This window comes from Dama dama, chromosome 19, assembly GCF_033118175.1.
Source record: "Dama dama isolate Ldn47 chromosome 19, ASM3311817v1, whole genome shotgun sequence".
Classification (NCBI taxonomy): Eukaryota; Metazoa; Chordata; class Mammalia; order Artiodactyla; family Cervidae; genus Dama; species Dama dama.
The window spans coordinates 78,787,722-78,806,611 of NC_083699.1; the positions used below are offsets into that span (position 1 = coordinate 78,787,722).

Here is an 18,890-nt window from a genome sequence, read left to right on the forward strand (position 1 = left end):
TGCCAACTGAGGAGACATGAGTTTGATCCCTGAGTTGGGAAGGTCCTCTGGAGAAGGAAATGGTAACCCATTCTAGTATTCTTGCTGGGAACTTCCATGGACAGAGGAGCCTGGTTGGCTACAGTCTATGGGGTTGCAAAAGAGTTTTTCATAAAAAATATTGTATGTGTTAACATGTAATGGGCTTACGTTTTTTAGATGAAAGTAGAAGTTAAAACCCAGTATTTAAAGACATATTTAATATGGTAACTATCAGTAGCTTATTAGTCACATAAACAAAAGCTGGTCCTCCGTTTGTAAAGGGATCCTGAGATCAAAGAGTTTAAGAAACCATCCTGGGGAGGCAGACTCCTGTCAGCTGTGGGTTTCTCTACTCCTAGGCCTCAAGGCAGAATTGTGATTCCTTCCCTGGCTGTCCTGTGCTCCATGTCTGGTGTCTTGGGGCTGCAGATAGAGTCAGAAGAATAAAATATGATTTAATAATCATTTCAGAAGTTGCAATGTCTGATTTTAAAAAAGTTGTTTCTTTGTTTTGTTTAGGCAATACTTATCGTTGTTACGGTCGCCTTTGTTCAGGTGAGTAAGTCTATTTTGATAACATTATAAAATGATATTTTAGTTAATTGCTTCAAAAAATCAAGTTGGCTTATGTTAAAATGTGTAATTATTGGGGGATGCGTATGTTGGTAGAATAATTTGCTCTTTGTTTTTGAAATAATTTCAGAAACAGTAACTCTTCAAGGAAGTTTGTGGAACCAACATGACTGCTTTGATTTAGGCAGTGGCCTGAAGAAAATCTAGTTTTTTATTTGATGGTGTTTCTATTTAAAGTTAACTGAAGCAGATGGAAACAAAAAGTACAGAAATAGAAATAAAATCCAGCAATAGACTTTTAACTTTTTTTCAGTTAAAAAATTGGGTCAGGGTTCAGACTCCTCGTTCATCCATGGAAGGGATGTTCTGATCTGGATCAAACTCCCCCATTGAGCACAGGCACTGAGGCAGTAAAGAAAATATATGGAAAGGAACCCTGTTTAAAAAAATTAATGTGAATGATGTACAGATAATGTCTGAATTTCTACTGACTAGACATAAATAAAAACATGGGCTTAGTTTTATGTTTCTTTAAATATCTGATAACTTCTGCAGGTTTTAGAACAATGTTGGCAGGTGTCATTTGATGGTTAAAAATTTGAAGCATCATTAATAAGACTAGAAGAATTATTCCAGTTTAAGGAAAACTGTAATATGTCATTTGAAGTTCATGTTTATAATCGAAAGAGCATATTTTAACTGACTGGTTATTTTCACATCTGTGATATATTCCTTAGCTATTTCCTGTCATCATCCAGGTGTCCTGTGATAATCTCTAATTTAGTAATTTGTTTTGTAGACACCCAGTGTAGAAAAGCCGGTTGGAATCAGATTATCTGCAACAACTTTGTGAGTTGCATTAGTACACCATCAGGGATCCTGTATCTAGGAAATGCTCTTTTATGTTTTAACATAAAAATTACCTTAAGGCAGGTTGAGGGCTAGTTTAGCAGAGGTCATTCCAGGCTGGATCTCATTCATGGTCATTTGCATGGTATGACCGACCCATTGGACCAGTAACTGGAACGCTTTTGCATCACTAGTAGTGCTACAGATGTGTGAAGTGGCTTGCTTCCTAAGAATTCTTACAGAATTATCATTTTGTATGGAAGACCTTATGGGCTTGCCTGGTGACTCACTGGTAGAGAATATGTCTGCCAATGCAGGAGATGCGGGGTTTGATCTCCGGGTCAGGAAGATCCCCTGGAGAAGGAAATGACAACCCCCTCCAGTAGTCTTGCCTGAGAAATCCCATGGAGGAGCCTGGTGGGCTATAGTCCATGGGATTGCAGAAGAGTTGGACATGACTTAGTGACTAAACAACAACAACGAAGACCTTAGTAGCTTGGTAAATAACTCCTACCCTCAAAAAAAATTCCACAAAATGACGATTTTAACATAGTATGGACTTTTACAAAAGAATGGTGTAACACACCTTAAATCTTAATGGCTGAAACCAACTGCTGAATATCTTTATGATAGGTCCGTTTGAAGGAAAGCTCAAGAACAAATTGAAACATTTATGAAAAGCCTAGTTTCAGATTGGTAGTTCTGATTTTTTTATACAAATGTGAGCCTTTTCCTCAAATGTGCTAATGACACAACAAAATATTCTACAAATGACAATTAAAAATCCTCTCTACAAGGGTCTTATTTACTCTGTTGAACTTACATTAATGCTTTGTCAGAAAACTGTCAGAAATCTTTCAGAAAGTCTTCATTTTTTAGTATTATTTATATTTGTGTTTTTACCTATATTTTAGAAGAGTGCTTTTTATAGTCTTTTTATGTTTATATCTGACCCCACTGTCCTTTCTAATCTCCATTTCCCATCCCTGTTATATACCTCCTTGCAGCCATAAAAATAGCTAATTGTTCTGTATAGTTACATATTGATGTTGCCTTTACAATAAATTTAAAATTTAACTTTTAGGTGTTCATTTGAGATGGCTGTCAAGTTTTTGGTGGTATGTTGAAGGATCATTTTGATATAGAGGTATCTTTGTAGTTGTAGGGAGTGAAAGCTAAGAAGTTTAAAGAGGGAGGTAAAGATTGGGCAGCTTTTATGTCTTACGTGACTAGGATCTAGGACTGGTGAGTATTTTCTAGCCTTTTATGGACTTTTTGGAAAACATTTAAACTCCTTAATATCCTTGGTATAGTTAGGGGAGGGGTGTCTGTAATTTTTTTTTTAATTGAGGTATAGTTAACATACCATATTGTTAGTTTCAGGTGCCCTACATAGTGATTTGATATTTGTATGCCTTATTAAGTGATCACCATGATAAGTCTAGTAACCATCTGTCCCCATACAAAATTTTTATAATGTTCCTTATGCTGTATATTGCACTGGGTGTCTTGTGATTTTTATATTTACAGATCTACCTTACTGTCACATTTGTTCCTCTTGCCTTAGTAGTAAAGACAGATGTATTTCTAAGTTATTCTTATATAGCTTTGCATTTTCTACTTGAAAATGTTTGTGATGGATGTGCAGTTTTGATTAGTGCTAGCGTTGCAGTCATTTCAGAACTCCCCCCACCCCAACTTTACTTCCATTACTCTCCCTACTCCTTCTCCCGTTTTAACCTTAGATCAAAAGGTTGGTGTACTTAGTGCAGAATGAGACGGAAATAGCAGTGATGTTGCATGAAGTGAAACAGTCCATGGAAGTTGGACTAAATAGTGTGGTGAAGGATGTCCCTGACTCTAGCTGTGATTATATGGATGGAGGAAGACTGAACCTCACAGAGTTAGGGCTCCTGAGAATTTCCCCTTTGGGTGATTCAGAGTCATGGGGAACATGTTTCTTGGAGTAGGGCAGCCATGTCTCACTCCTTGTTCAATTCATGTTTCTCCCACACAGACTTATTTCACAAACCTTTACAGTTGCCATGGACGTGAATCTTCAGTGCCAGTGTTATTTGCGTTTAGTTGTCTGACTTCCTTGGTCATGAAACACTGGAAGTAAAATTATCTTAATTATGAGGCTCAGTAATCTTAACTTTTAATGACCGAAAATTATATACTCTTTGGTTACACTAATATTAGTTTTCTTCACTTTCTTATCAGTAACTTGACCTTAGGTTTGTACACTGAATATTGAAATATAGAATTGAGAATATTTAATTATAAAAGATTGTTTGGTCAGTGTAATTTAACATTATTTAATAAAGGACAAGCTTTTTTGCATGGGAGTATAAGTAAAGAAAAAGATAAAAATTTGGGGAAATGTTAATGGTTTAGGTAAATGTTTAAGTCTAACATAGCATGTGTTCTTAAGAATGTGCTTATTGCATTTCTTTATAAATATTTTTTCCTAATATTCTTTTTTTTTTAAATAGGAATATCGTTCAGAAAAATCTCTTGAAGAACTAAATAAACTTATGCCACCAGAATGCCATTGGTATGATTCTTGTTTCTGATAACAGATTTCTACACTTAAAAGTAGAAATTAAATGTGACTAGTACAGTATACCTTGTGGCCCAAGATTTGTCTGAACATAAGGTAGAAACCATTAATCTGATGTGAAAAATTCATGCTCTATTCATTATAGCAAGTTGTACTATTAAAACTTTTGTTACTTCTAATTTTATTGAGATTATTGAGACATGGATTTATTCAGCAGATACCTTTTGTATGTGACTGTGTGATAATGCAATATATTTTTCCCAGGCAAGCCCCCTGGAAGGAATTTCTTAAAGTAAGTGGTTTTGCTTGCTTTCTTTAGGTGTGGCTCTTTCTGTTTTATGTTACAGTGTGCGTGAAGGAAAATTGGAGCATACACTTGCACGAGACTTAGTTCCAGGTGATACAGTTTGCCTTTCAGTTGGTGACAGGGTTCCTGCTGACTTGCGCTTGTTTGAGGTGAGTTTGATGTCTTAGTCTGTTTGAGCAGCTCTAACTACCACAGAGATAAATTTACTTCTTACAGTTCTGGCAGCTGGAAGTCCAAGATCAAGGGGACCAGCATGGTTGCATCCTGGTGAGGACCCTCTTTCTTGTTCATTGCTGGTGCCTTCTTGATGTGTTCTCATATGGTGGAAGGGGCTAAAAAATATATCCAGACAAACCTATAATTCAAAAAGATACATGCACCCCTGGGTTCATAGCAGCACTGTTCACAATAGTCAAGACATGGAATCAACCTAAATGTCCATTGATAGGAATGGATAAAGAAGATACTTGTTTACAGTGAAGGTACATATATACAATAAAATACTACTCAGCCATGAAAAAGAATGAAATAATGCCGTTTGCAGCAAAAAGAAAGACAGATAACCCCATGTGATATTGCATATATGTGGAATCTAAAATATGACACAAATGAACCTATCTTTGAAATAAACAGACTCAAACATAGAAAACAGACTTGTATTTGCCAAGGGGATGGGGATTAGGGAAGGGGTGGAACAGGAAGTTGGGGTTAGCAAATGTAAACTAGGATATATAGAATGGGTAAACAACAAGGTCCTACTGTATAGCACAGGGAACTGTATTCAGTATCCTGTGATAGATCATAATGGAAAAGAATATGAAGAACAACAGAATGTACAGCTGAATCACTTTCGTATAGCAGAAATGAAAACAACATTAAAATCAGCTGTGGTGTTGTTCACTCACTAAGTTGTGTCTGACTTTTTGTGATGCCATGGACTGCAGCATCCCAGGCTTCTCTGTCCTACAGTGTCTCCTAGAGTTTGCTCAGACTCATGTCCATTGAGTTGGTGATGCCATCCAACCATCTCATCCTCTGTTTCCTCCTTCACCTCTTGCCCCAGTCATTCCCAGCATCAGTCTTTTTCAAAAGTATTAGAGCTTCAGCTTCAGCATCAGTCCTTCTAATGAATATTCAGGGTTGATTTCCTTTAGGATTGACTGGTTTGGTCTTAACTGTTCTTTGAAATCTACTATAATTTGAAATCAACTATACTTAATTTTTAAATAGTAGTTGAAAAGAGGCACCCTGGCCAGTTAATTGGTGGCTGCCAAAGGATTGGGCTTCCCTGGTTGCTCAGATGGTAAAGAAACTGCCTGTAATGCAGGAGATTTGGGTTTGATCCCTCAGTAGAGAATATCCCCTGGAGAAGGGAATGGCTACCCACTCCAGTATTCTTACCTGGAGAATTCCATGGACAGAGGAGCCTGACAGTCTATAGTCCATAGGGTCACAAAGAGTCAAGACAGAACTGAACAACTAACACTTTTGAGGGATTGGTCAGACAGTGACTTTAGATAAAGCAATCTTATAGACTGCATGTACTTGTATAGTAGTACATTTTGCCTTTTTGGAAGCATAAAATATTTTCCATAATCTTCTAGGTAAAGTCTATATCAGTATTTGAATAAGGAATTCTTTGTAAGAGAAAACAATGTAAGAGAGGAAAAGCAGATTTCTTTTAACTGTTGAAAATATTTTACCTCTTAGCTGAAAATTTCTAACTAAACTCAAAACGTTGACTGAAATATACCAAGACTTTTCTTTACTTGGAGTTCTGAAAGATTAATTCTGTTGACACTTTCTTTTGTGACTCATGTGCCACATATCATTCTTTGAAACTGTCTTCACAATCTACGCATGGGGTACAGTTGCTACTTCTTTTTTTCCCAAACTGAATTTTTGCTAGGATGTTTTTCTAAATGTATCAGACTTCTATTAGACAACTACCACTGTTGTGGCTTAGATCCAGGAAGCCATTTTCATGACACTAGATCAGACCTTTCAAATCTGCACAGAAAGGCTATTTCCACTAGGAGTCAAGGGCGACTTGGGCCAGGCTTGGAAGTCTAAATGTAGAACCAGCCAGTTGGCATTGCGTAGAGACCCTTTTTACTTCAGGAATCCACGCACTTTGTTATAGGACAATAGTTTGGCTCACTGAGTAGATTCTGGTGTCTTTAGGGTTGTTCCTTAGTACCCAGGGCGAGTAAAATCCAAAGACAATGAGCGTGATTGAATAAGCACAGACCTCCCTTGGCTACTTCAGTCAGAAGTAGTCTCTGACTGAAACCTCAGTTACACATTATGTCCCTTTCTGTAAGGCTCATGTTCTTGCCCGCTCTCTTGTTAATAACCACTAGCAAGCAGCTTTCTCTTTGTTGGGTAACTCCATCAGTGGAGCTATCTTTCTGTGTCAGAGCGTTCTGACTTCCTGAGTTACTGAGTAAATTCCCCATTTACTCAGTGGATAACTTGATATTCTGACAAAACAGATTCTGCTTTGGTTTGCTCTTCTTTTTCAAAGAGAATTTTTTCTAACATTGGCTAGCATATTTAGGTAAAACGTTGTCCCTCTCTTCAGAAATCAGTCTGTGTTATGAAGTCATTTTTTAGCCATTCAACAAACAGTTGGGTACTGTGTATAGACTGCTATACCAGGTTCAAAGCCAGGAAATGCAGAAGACAGTTTTGTGCCCTTTCTACTGGGAGACACCAGCTTGCAAGCAAAGTAATTAAAAGAATAACATGTGTCTTCTTACGTAATGAATTAACTGTGTGAACTTTCAGGGCTGTTTACTTTCTGTAGCATAGAGTGGCCCTAGGGCAGTGCATCCTGACTTCTAATATGCACAGGACTCGTCTGGGTTCTGTTTTGGCAGATCTGAGGTGGGGCATTCATAACTAGCTCTTCTGTTCTGTTCTGTTCAGTTGCTCAGTCGTGTCTGACTCTTTGCGACCCCATGAATCGCAGCATGCCAGGCCTCCCTGTCCATCACCAACTCCCGGAGTTTACTCAGACTCATGTCCATCGAGTCGGTGATGCCATCCAGCCATCTCATCCTCTGTTGTCCCCTTCTCCTCCTGCCCCCAATCCCTCCCAGCATCAGGGTCTTTTCCAGTGAGTCAACTCTTCTCATCAGGTGGCCAAAGTATTGGAGTTTCAGCTTCAGCATCAGTCCTTCCAATGAACACCCAGGACTGATCTCCTTTAGGAGGGACTGGTTGGAACGCCTTGCATTCCAAGGGACTCTAAAGAGTCTTCTCCAACACCACAGTTCAAAAGCATCAATTTTTCGGCGCTCAACTTTCTTCACAATCCAACTCTCACATCCATACATGACCACTGGAAAAACCATAGTCTTGACTAGACGGACCTTTGTTGGCAAAGTAATGTCTCTGCTTTTTAGTATGCTGTCTAGGTTGGTCATAACTTTTCCTTCTAAGGAGTAAGTGTCTTTTAATTTCATGGCTGCAGTCACCATCTGCAGTGATTTTGGAGCCCCAAAAAACAAAGTCTGACACTGTTTCCACTGTTTCTGTGCCAAAAGTACTGGTACATCCACCACATGTAAAAATATATTTTTTTAAAAGACAGCTTTATTGAGATATATAGTTCACATATCAAGCAATTAACACATTTGAAATGTACAATTCAGTAATTTTCAGAGTTGTACAGATATTACCACAAAGTGTATAATATTCTCATCACTTCCAAAAGAAAACCATTACCTTTAGCCTTCACCAACTTTGTCTCCTTGCCCCAGAGCCTGGTAGCTACCAGTCTGCCTGTTCTGTTTGAATAAATGTGCCTGTTAGGGACATTTCTTTCTTTTTTTTTTTCCTGAGGGACATTTCATATAAATGGAATTATACACTATGTAGTCTTTTGTGTCTTGCCTCTTTCAATTAACATAATGTTTTCATGGTTCATTATGTTGCAGCATGTATCAGTATATCACTGCTTTTTATTGTCAAATAATAGTATTCTATTGTATGACTATATTACACTATTGTAAATCTATTTACATTTGAAGAATTACTGGTAGAGAAAGACTTTTTTGTGCCATTTTGCTATATGTGTTTTATTTTTTATGTTTCTGATTTCCTCCAGTCTCCCCTTTTTAAAATGCTTGATTCACTTAAAAAAATTTTATTTGTTTAGCTGCATCAGGTCTTAGTTGCATTACAGCATGGGGGCTTCTCTCTAGTTGTGGCATGTCAGCTCCAGAGCATGTGGGCTCAGTAGTTGCTGTGGGCCACTTACTAGTTGCAGTGTGTGGACTTAGTTGCCCTGTGGCATGTGGGATCTTAGTTCCCTTACCAGACATTGAACCCCTGCCCCATGCATGGGATGGCAGATTCTTTACCACTGGACCACCAGGAAAGTCCCTGATTCACTGATTGATTTCATTCATTCATTTATTTTACTTAAACACATAGCATTCTTTATTGTAAATTTCAAATAGCAAATTAGTTTTCATTGATTTTTTGGGGATCTTAAAATTTGTATATAATGTTTTTTAAGTTTCAGCTGTGTGTCATTATAATTTGATATCTGTATATACTACAAAATGATCACCACAAAATGTCTAGTTACCATCCATTACCATACAGTTGACCCCTTCATCCCTTTTGCTCACTCTCAAACCTCCTATCCTTCTGGTGACCACCAGTCTGTTCTCTGTAAGTTTGTATTTATTTATTTATTTTGTGTGTGTGTGTTAGATTTCGTATATGAGTGAAATCATATGCTATTTGTCTATCTCTGTCTTATTTCACTTAACATAATACTCTCAGAGATGATATGCATTGTTGCAAATGACAAATTTCGTTTATTTTTATGGCTGAGTAGTATTCCATTGTGTGTGTATATGTTTGTGTATGATCATCTTTATCCACTTATCTATCAGTGGAGGCTTAATTTTGTTTCCGTATCTTGGCTATTGTAAATAGTGATGTAAGGAACACACATGGGTGCATATATCTTTTCAAATTAATGTCTTCTGTATTCTTTGGATAAATACCAAATATGGAATAGTTGAATTATGTGGTAATTCTGTTCTGAATTTTTGAGAAATCTTCATACTCTTTTCCATAGTGCCTGCACCAATTTACGTTCCCACCAATAGTGTATGAGGTTTCCTTTTTCTTCCAAATCCTTGTCAAGGCTTGTTATTTCTTGTCCTTTTGATAATAGGCATTCTTATAGGTGTGAGGTGATAGCTCATTGAGGTTTTGATGTGCATTTCCCTAACAAATTATTGAAAAAGCTGGCTTGAAACTCAGCATTAAAAAAACTAAGATCATGGCATCCAGTTCATCAATTCATGGCAAATAGAAGGGGAAAAAGTGAAAACAGTGACAGATTTTATTTCCTTGGGCTCCAGAATCACTGTGGACAGTGACCACAACCATAAAATTAAAAGATGCTTGCTCCTTGAAAGGAAAGCTATGACAAACCTAGACAGCTTATTAAAAAGTAGAGAGCTCACTTTGCTGATGAAGGTCCATATAGTCAAAGCTGTGATTTTTTTTTAGTAGTCATGTACGGATGTGAGAGTTGGACCATAAAGAAGGCTGAGCACTGAAGAATTGATGCCTTTGAATTGTGGTTTTGGACAAAACTCTTGAGAGTCCCTTGGACTGCAAGGAGATCAAACCAGTCAAAGGAAATCAGCTCTTAATATTCATTGGAAGGACTGAAGCTGAAACTCTTAATACTTTGGCCATCTGATGCAAAGAGTCGACTTATTGGAAAAATATCCTGATACTGGGAAAGATTGAAGGCAAACGGAGAAGGGGGTGCCAGAGGATGAGATGGTTAGATAGCATCACCGACTGTGGCCAAGAGTTTGAGCAAACTGGGAGAGTAAAGGCCAGGGAAGCCTGGTGTGCTGCAGTTCATGGGTTGCAGAGTCAGACTGGACTTAGCAACTGAACAACAGCAGCAGTTAGTGATGACTTTCTTTTCCTGTGCCTGTTGGCCATCAGTATGTTTTCTTGGGGAGATTCTGTGTTCAGATCCTTTGTTCATTTATTTTTTATTTTTGTTATTATTTTTACGGAAATCTTTATTTCTTCACATGGCTTTAAACTAATGTATTTTATAAATTCTTTCCTTTTATCTGGAAGGACTCTCAGTATTTCTTCTTGACATTTCTATTAGTGGTGAATTGTCTTAGCTATTTAAAAAATAGGAATGTCTTAATTTTTCATTTTTGAAAGATAATTTTGCTGGACATATAATTCTGTTTGATTTTTTTCCCCCTCAGTGCTTTAAATATGTCATTCTACTGGTCGTAGCCTCCACGGTTTCTGATAAGAGATGGGATGTTAATCTTCTTAAGAGTTCATTGTACACGTTGAATTGCTTTGTTGTTGCTGTTTTCAAGATTCTGTCTTTGTCTTTCAGCAGTTTGGTTATAATATCTCTCAGTATAGATGTCTTTGAGTTTATCCTGTTTGGTGTGTATTTGTCTTCTTTGATGTGTAAATTCCTGTCTTTCATTCCATTTAGGAAGTTTTCATCTAATATCTCTTCAGATATTCTTTCTGCCCATTTCTAGGTCCCCCCCCCTCCCCCTCCCCGGCCCGCCTCTTCTGGGATTCTTACAATGCTGAAATTGGTATGTTTGATAGTGTTCCACAGATACTTAAGCTCTGATCATTTTCCTTCATTTTCTTTCTCTGCCTTTCAGACTGGTTAATTTCAATTGTCCTATCTTCAGATTTGCTCATCTCCCCTCCTCCACCCCGCCCCCCCCCCCCCCCCCCGCCCTTTGTTCAGATCTGCTGCTGAGCCCCTCTAGTGAAATTTTCATTTATTATACTTTTCAGCATCAGGATTTCTTATTTTGACCACACCACACTGCTTGTGGGATCTTAGTACCCTGACCAGGGCTCAGACCCAGGCCCCTGGCAGTGGAAATGCAAAGTCCTAACCACCACCAGGGAATTCCTAGATTTCTTTTTTTTTTCAGCTTTTAAATTTCTTTCTCTGTTGATATTCTCTTTTTGTTCATTAATTGCTTTTCTGATTTCTTTTAATTCTTCATCCATGGTTTCCTTTTTGAGCACATTTAAGACAGTTGACTTAAGGTTTTTCTAGTAAGTCTGATGTCTGGCCTTCCTCAGGGATGGTTTCTGTCAACTTAGTATTTCCTGTGAAAGGGCCATACTTTCCTATTTCTTTGTATTTATAATTTTTTGTTGAAAAGTCGGTATTTGGGGTATTATGACGTCATAACTCTGTACATCAGATTTGCTCCTTCCTTACGGTTTGTTTTTGGTTGTTGAGGGCTGCAGCAGTCCAGTTTGTTTAGTGATTTTTCCAAATTGTTTTTTACAAAGACAAAATTCCTTGTTGTTTGTGGCCCTGAAGTTTCTGTTTTATTATCTTCAGAGTCAGCCTTATCTATCTGAAGCCAAAAAACTGGGAGTAGGGGAAGAGGAGTGCCACTCTCCTGCTCTTTCCAGCTTTTCTCTGAGTTGGGACACTTCTTCATCACTGAGCTAGGCTGCCTACCACTCTGCCTTCATGCACCTTCACCTTCTTCTTGTGCCAGACTCAGATCTGTAGGGTCCTCTCAGGTCTTTTCTGAACTTGCTTCTGATTCTGGACATTACGCTTTGTCTTCCCTGATATACATGGTGGCCCTTTCAAGCCTTTATTTCTTCAAAGAACTTCCACCTTAGTCTCTTCCTTTTCAGTTTTTGGGTGTGTCTGCTATTTGCCGTGTTCTGTCCTTTGCCTGCTAGTATGTTTGTTTAATCTTTTGGCAAATTCCTGGAAAGCCACTCAAGCTGGAGTTAGGATGTGAAATAAAGGTCAGCCTCTGTACCAGTCCTTCAGGGAACTACCAGACAGGTCAGAACACACAACTTACAGTACTTTAGGAATAGGGTCCAAGAAAGAGGCTTCCATCCCCACTGCTATTGCTGCTTCTCTTGGGAATGGGGACGAGCATACAGGAAAATAAAAATGCCTGTTTCTTCTTAAGCATTTCCCTAGTTGATTTGTTTTTTATTCCAGAGTTCATTCTGTCAATTTTTGCCAGCTTATGATTGTTTCATTCTGTCAATTTTTGCCAGCTTATGATTGTTTTAGTGGAGGGACCAATAGTTTGAGTGCCCTGCTCTACTATTTTCTGTGATATTATTCATGAATGATAAGTATTTATATTGACTTCAGTGTATTTTTTTGGCAGGTGTTCTGATAAATTGATTGCAACATGTTGCCCCTCCTTATTGTGATTTGTCACTGAAACTTTGCTTTTAAATTTCTGAATTATTAAACTTACATGACCACTTGTAAAAAAGAGCAGTTTACAAACATATTAAGAGATTTTAAACTAGCTGTCAAAAGAAATTAAGTTAGAATGTTGGAAAAGGTATATGGTTTATTTGTGGAATTTGGAAACATGCATACTCACTAAAAGCTGTTTGATGTAATCATGTGTGTTTGAATTTGGAAAAGATGTGTTTATCATATAACTGAGAAAACCGGTCCATACTTAGAGCAATAAGAGTGTTATTTCTCTAAGACTTATTATTTAAACTGAAGCTCTGCTTAGTATTTTATAATTCAGTTATTAAATAGCATAGTGAGTTGAAGAATGCTATTAATTTTAAAATGCTGAAAAGAAAGAGCTTCTTTTTTCCTTATTCAGCTCAGTTCAGTTGCTCAGTCATGTCTGACTCTTTGTGACCTCTCATTAAGTCACTAGAATTTAAAATTATATGGGTGGATTAGAAGTGAGACTTAGTGTCCTTATTTTAAGATTCTCAATTTACATTGGTGGGGACGGACTGTTGCAAAAATAGGTTCCCTTTTAAAATTTTATTCTTTTTAATAGTCTTAGTGAAATATCCTATAAATCATTGTTAACTGAATTTAAATTATTGCCTTTAAATTATTGGCAACTTGATCAAGTTGAATCTGTACTCTTAAGTCAGAGTTTGCAAGCATTTACCATAGGATCAAATTCATTTCTTGTAACACTTGGGTGGGTGGACTTTGATTAATAAGCTAGAGCTCATGAAGAATTTTTAATTATATTTCCTTCATTTGAATAAAGAGTGAGAAGAATCTTAATTTTTGACAGCATAAGTAAGAAATTTTATCATGATCAGGCAGTTGCAGATGACTATTTTGAAAAATATATTTCTGAGGAAAGAAACCCATTTCCCATTGCTTTTAATTCCAGACTCGAGGTGATTAACCTATCAGCATACAGGATACTAAGATGTTCTTTAGTTTTAGTTAAGAAGTTATTTGTGGCTAGCAGTTGTACTGTATTAACTAATTTTTTTTTAAGCAGTCACTTTTTGCTTTCCAGGAAATCTTTGTGACTTTAGTTAGCATTTACCTTCTTTATGGACTTCCCTGGTGGCTCAGATGGTAAAGCGTCTGCCTACAATGCAGGAGACCCAAGTTCGATCCCTGGGTCGGGAAGATCCTCTGGAGAAGGAAATGGCAGCCCACTCCAGTACTCTTGCCTGGAAAGTCCCATGGACAGAGGAGCATGGTAGGCCACAGTCCATGGGGTTGCAAAGAGTCGGACACGACTGCACGACTTCACTTTCCTTTGACTTCGCTGGTGGCTCAGATGGTAAAGCGTCTGCCTGCAGTGTGGGAGACCCGGGTTCGATCCCTGGGTTGGGAAGATCCTCTGGAGAAAGAAATGGCAACCCACTCCAGTACTCTTGCCTGGAAAATTCCATGGACTGAGGGGCCTGGTAGGCTATAGTCCATGGGGTCACAAAGAGTCAGACACAACTGAGCGACTTCACTTTACTTCTACCTTCTTTATCCCTAACGTTTTATAGGAATAATCTTGTTATTTTTATCAACCATTTTAATCCTGTAGATGTTAAATATTCAGATTGTGGATTATGTATGCGCCTTGATTCTTTTTTACAGTCTGTCTTTTGAACTGTGTTGGGTCTTATTTACATCTCCACCATAGTGCCTGAGGAAGCATAATCAGTTTCACTTTTAACAACTCTTCTGAAGGTTTTATGTTTGAAGCTGTTTATTTCTTTGATTTCATTTTATCTTAACTTTCTCTCATGAATGCATTGGATAAATGACTCTGATATCTTTCTTTTCAGATGAATTAAATTGTGACTTTGTTAAACTGTAATAATTAGGCTTGCCTGCCTTATTAAGTACTACCCTTCTTAGAAATGATTGCCTTCCCCTCATTCTTTCAAAACCGCTTTCTGTGAAAAGCGGTTGAGACTTATTGGTGACTCAGAGTCACATTAAGAAAAACTACCTTGTCACTTAGAAAATATTCTTGTTTAGCAGACAGTTGAGAGTTATGCTATATTGTATCATTTAGACAAATTTCATCGATAATGAATTGTTAATATTTTAAGTTTTACAGATTTATAATCATATAAGAAAAAAGATAAGGGCCCAAAGCTCCCTTCTCTTCCACATTAGTTTGTATACTAAGACAGGGCTGTTGTATAAAAAATTACATGGCCTCCTTTCTGTAGAAAAATCTGATTTGAATTAAAATTCTTACTCTCTTAAGTGATTATTGCACTGCTAAGGCTGACACAGAAGAGCTGGGCCCCTGACATAGTCAGTAAAGCCAGGCTTCCTGCCTCTTTAAAAATACAAATTATTTCTATATTCCTTGTCCTTACAGACACTCACCTAATGCTGGCATTTATTCTTGTTTAAGATTTACATTTAAAGTAAAAAGTCTTCAGTGGAAAAACGTAAATTTCACTTTTCTCACAGAGAAAGGAGTTCTTTTTATAACTTGTGTACAAGTTTCTGTTTTTTTTTTTTTACATATTAGGTTTTTCTAATTAAAAGCTCAGAAAATTACAGGCATTAATGATTTTAGTAACAAGCATTAATGAGGAGCTTGCTGAACCAAGAAAACTTTTTATTTTGATTTGGGATTTAGAAAAATAGGAGTTAATTTGTCAATATTTAGGTTTCATCTCCACAGCTTACTAGCTGTATGGTGTTGGAGGAGGCCTTAATCCTTCAACAAGTCTGAAAATAGGGATACTACTACATTGGAAGGGCTGATGCTGAAGCTGAAACTCCAATGCTTTGGCCACCTGATGCGAAGAACCAACCCATTGGAAAAGACCCTGATGCTGGGAAAGATTGAAGGCGGGAGGAGAAGGGGACGACAGAGGGTGAGATGTTTGAATGGCATCACCGACACGATGGACATGAGTTTGAGTAGGCTCTGGGAGTTGGTGACGGACAGGGAAGCCTGGTGTGCTGCAGTCCGTGGGCTCACAGAGTTGGACGCGACTGAACTGAACTGAACTGAACTACTAGCGCTTGCCTCGTTGGAGTTGCTGAGTAACTGTTTGTAGTTAACTTGGTTGTAAGTATGTTGCTTGGTGCCTACCAGATAGTGAGCAGCACAGTGTCAGCTGACTATTTTTAGTGTTAGTATCATCCTTGAAGAAAAAGACCTAACTTTTTTCTTAGTGTCCTAGTCACTCAGTTGTGTCTGACTCTGACCCCACGGACCTTAACCTGCCAGACTTCTTTGTCCATGGGATTCTCCAGCCAAGAGGCTGGAGTGGGCTGCCATGCCCTCTTCCAGGAGATCTTCTCTACCCGGGGATTGAACGCATGTCTCTTACTTCTCCTGCATTGGCAGGCGGGTTCTTTACCATTAGTGCCACCTGGGCAGCCCTACTTTTTTCTTACTTATTAATAAAGTATGAAAAATCAGACAGTGCTAAGATTAATTTGGGAAGAAAACTCAAATGTGTTCTTTTAATTTAAAAAATGGAGATAAAAAATCCATTACCTTTTAGCATGGCAGGTGTTTTTTTATTTGTAGTTGAGGTGAAGGAATGAACCCAAAATTGGGGCTTCCCTGGTGGCTCAGATGGTAAAGAATAGGCCTGCAATTCAAGAGACCTGAGTTTGATCCCTGGGTCAGGAAGATCCCCTGGAGAAGGAAATCAGGGCTCTGCAGAAGGCTCATCTGCTTTGAGAGCTTTGCTCTACCTAAAGTGTCACTCTCCAATTTTACCATGTTATTTCTCCCCCCATATATTATATTATATTATATACACTTATTTTTTCAAATCATTTTCCCATTAGATTAAAAGCTGAGGACAGGACCTTTGTTTTGTTTACTCCTGATTGCCATTGGATGTGATATTGTACAGGGCCTGGGACATTATAAGCATTAGTAAATAACTTTTTAAATGAATAAGTCAAAGTTTTATTATGTAGGTGGGGGAAAGAATCCATGAACTCAAAAATTTTTAATAATTATTTCCCATGAGATTTTTAAAGGTATTTATGCTCATAACAAAATGACTCATTTAAAAAGATGAGATTTATTCCCCTTCCCCACCCTCTGAAAAAAGAAAAAAACAGGATTTAAATTTAGAATGGGCTTCCCAGGGGACTCAGTGGTAAAGAATCTGTGTGCCAGTGCAGGAGTTGAAAAAGACATAGGTTTGATCCCTGGGTTGGGAAGATCCCCTGGAGTAGGAAATGACAACTGGGAAAATTGCATGGACAGAGGAGCCTGGCAGACTGTAGACCATAGGATCGCAGAGAGTTGGACACAATTGAGCACACAAATTCAGAGTACTTTGTACATAGTATGAATTGTCAGTCAGGAGGCCTGATTCAGAACACCAGCTCAGTTGATAGTAGCAGTGAGACTGCACAATCATCTAATTGCTCTGGGTTCGTTTTCTTATCTTGTTTTCTTTCTTGGATCTAACTCAGTGTCTGGTACATAGTTAAGGTAGTCGGTAAATATTGGTTGGGTGAATGAATGAGTAAAATCATGAACCAGGTTGTAGTTTTCCAGAGATTGTCCTACTGATTGATCCTTGAACAAGAGCTTCTGGAAAACAGATCAGAGATGTTTGCTGCTGCTGCTGCTGCTGCTAAGTCGCTTCAGTCGTGTCTGACTCTGTGCGACCCCATAGACGGCAGCCCCCCAGGCTCCTCCATCCCTGGGATTCTCCAGGCAAGAATACTGGAGTGGGTTGCCATTTCCTTCTCCATCAGAGATGTTTGGGAAACACAATTCTTTTTGATTCTTAGGCTTGAGCTTGCATCAGAATTACATGGAGGGCTTGTAAAGGCAGTCTGTTAGGTTTACTCTCCCAACTCTCTGCGGTAGGGCAGTAAATGTCTTAACAAGCTCTGAGGTGTTAGAGGTGTTGCTGGTTCTGCTAAGGCCACTCTTCTACAATCCCTGCTATATCTGTATTCCTTTTGAGGTGATTGACACTGATGCATTGCAGGTTTTGAGAAACAGTACAGTAGGGGAAGCTGTTTGCCTCTTAATACAGTGTTTCTAAAACTTAATCATAGTACTCCTCCCTTGTGTGTATGTGTAAATATGTGTGTGTTGGTTTAATCAATGATCATCTGTCTGTAACATTGTAAACAGTGCCTATTAACATCCTTGGAATTATTGTTCTGTGGGCCATACTCATAAACAGAGCCAGGTCACATCTGCAGTATTTTCCACATATAAAATGATGTTTGTTTTTTTTCATGCTTGGGTGGGTAAATTCTTAATTGTGTTACAAGCGCAGCCCTCAGTATTGAACCCTATTGCAGAGTTGGGTGATGCTTTGATATTCATAATCTGTATGGAAACATTTATGTGCATTTTTGATTCTTGCTGACATAAATTTAAATTTAAATGTTAGGGATGTATAGCAAGAATTCATGAAAATTAAATCCAAATTATGAAACTATTTATTTCTTAGTACCTCTTATACCTTTTTAGTTACATTTCTCTTCTGTTACAGTTGGTTTAAACCTGCCAAATCCATTTTCAGGACTTCAGGATATGGCAAAATTAGGAAATAATTTTAGAAAACTCATGAGGGTTGAGTCTTCTTTAGATAGAGATTGTTTTACCTAGTATCTCCTTATCCCTACTTGTATTTTGAACTTCAGGCTAATTTTGTCTCATGGGTCTGTCAACCTTGCAAGTCAGATTTTTTCGACTTAGCTTTATTTTTAAATATGATTGTTGAATAATGGATATGGTGAAAGCTTTGGCTAATTTGTAATGGGGAGGATATTTGCAGAAGAAATGGTGATTACAGATGCCTTAGATTTTAATTTTAGCAGAAAGAGTTTTCAGACTTGAACTGACTAGAGTGCTTTATGCTCCTCAAGGCTGTGGATCTTTCTGTTGATGAGTCCAGCTTGACAGGAGAGACAACGCCTTGTTCTAAGGTGACAGCTCCTCAGCCGGCTGCTACTAATGGAGATCTTGCATCAAGAAGTAACATTGCCTTCATGGGAACACTGGTCAGATGTGGCAAAGCAAAGGTAAATTTCCGTTCTTGTTTTGAAGGTAACAGTTCCTTTGTTTTCAACCATTTTCTCAGTTCTTTTCTTGGCTAATTTTACGTGGATCTTTAAAAAATACACGAGGAAGAAATAGCAGAATTGAACAGAGTCCTTGGCAGCTCTTTGTGCAACTAAGGGTGAGCTGTGTCCCTGAGATATAACAAAACCATAGTTCTTCTGTTTACCAGGGAATTTTATTTTTTTTAGATAGAAACAGTAGCTTGTGGGTATGTTCA

At 38.0% G+C, this 18,890-nt stretch overlaps 1 protein-coding gene across 4 annotated transcripts in view; it reads left to right on the top strand.

Annotated features, from left to right (window-relative positions):
• Positions 1-18,890, top strand: part of ATP2C1 (ATPase secretory pathway Ca2+ transporting 1) — a 151,561-nt gene that overhangs the window by 86,184 nt on the left and 46,487 nt on the right. For all 4 annotated transcript variants that reach the window (XM_061167571.1, XM_061167572.1, XM_061167574.1 and 1 more), the window contains 4 exons: positions 541-576; positions 3,939-4,000; positions 4,354-4,462; positions 18,478-18,633. In XM_061167571.1, the coding sequence (XP_061023554.1) occupies positions 541-576; positions 3,939-4,000; positions 4,354-4,462; positions 18,478-18,633 (363 nt within the window). The remainder of the gene's footprint in view (positions 1-540; positions 577-3,938; positions 4,001-4,353; positions 4,463-18,477; positions 18,634-18,890) is intronic.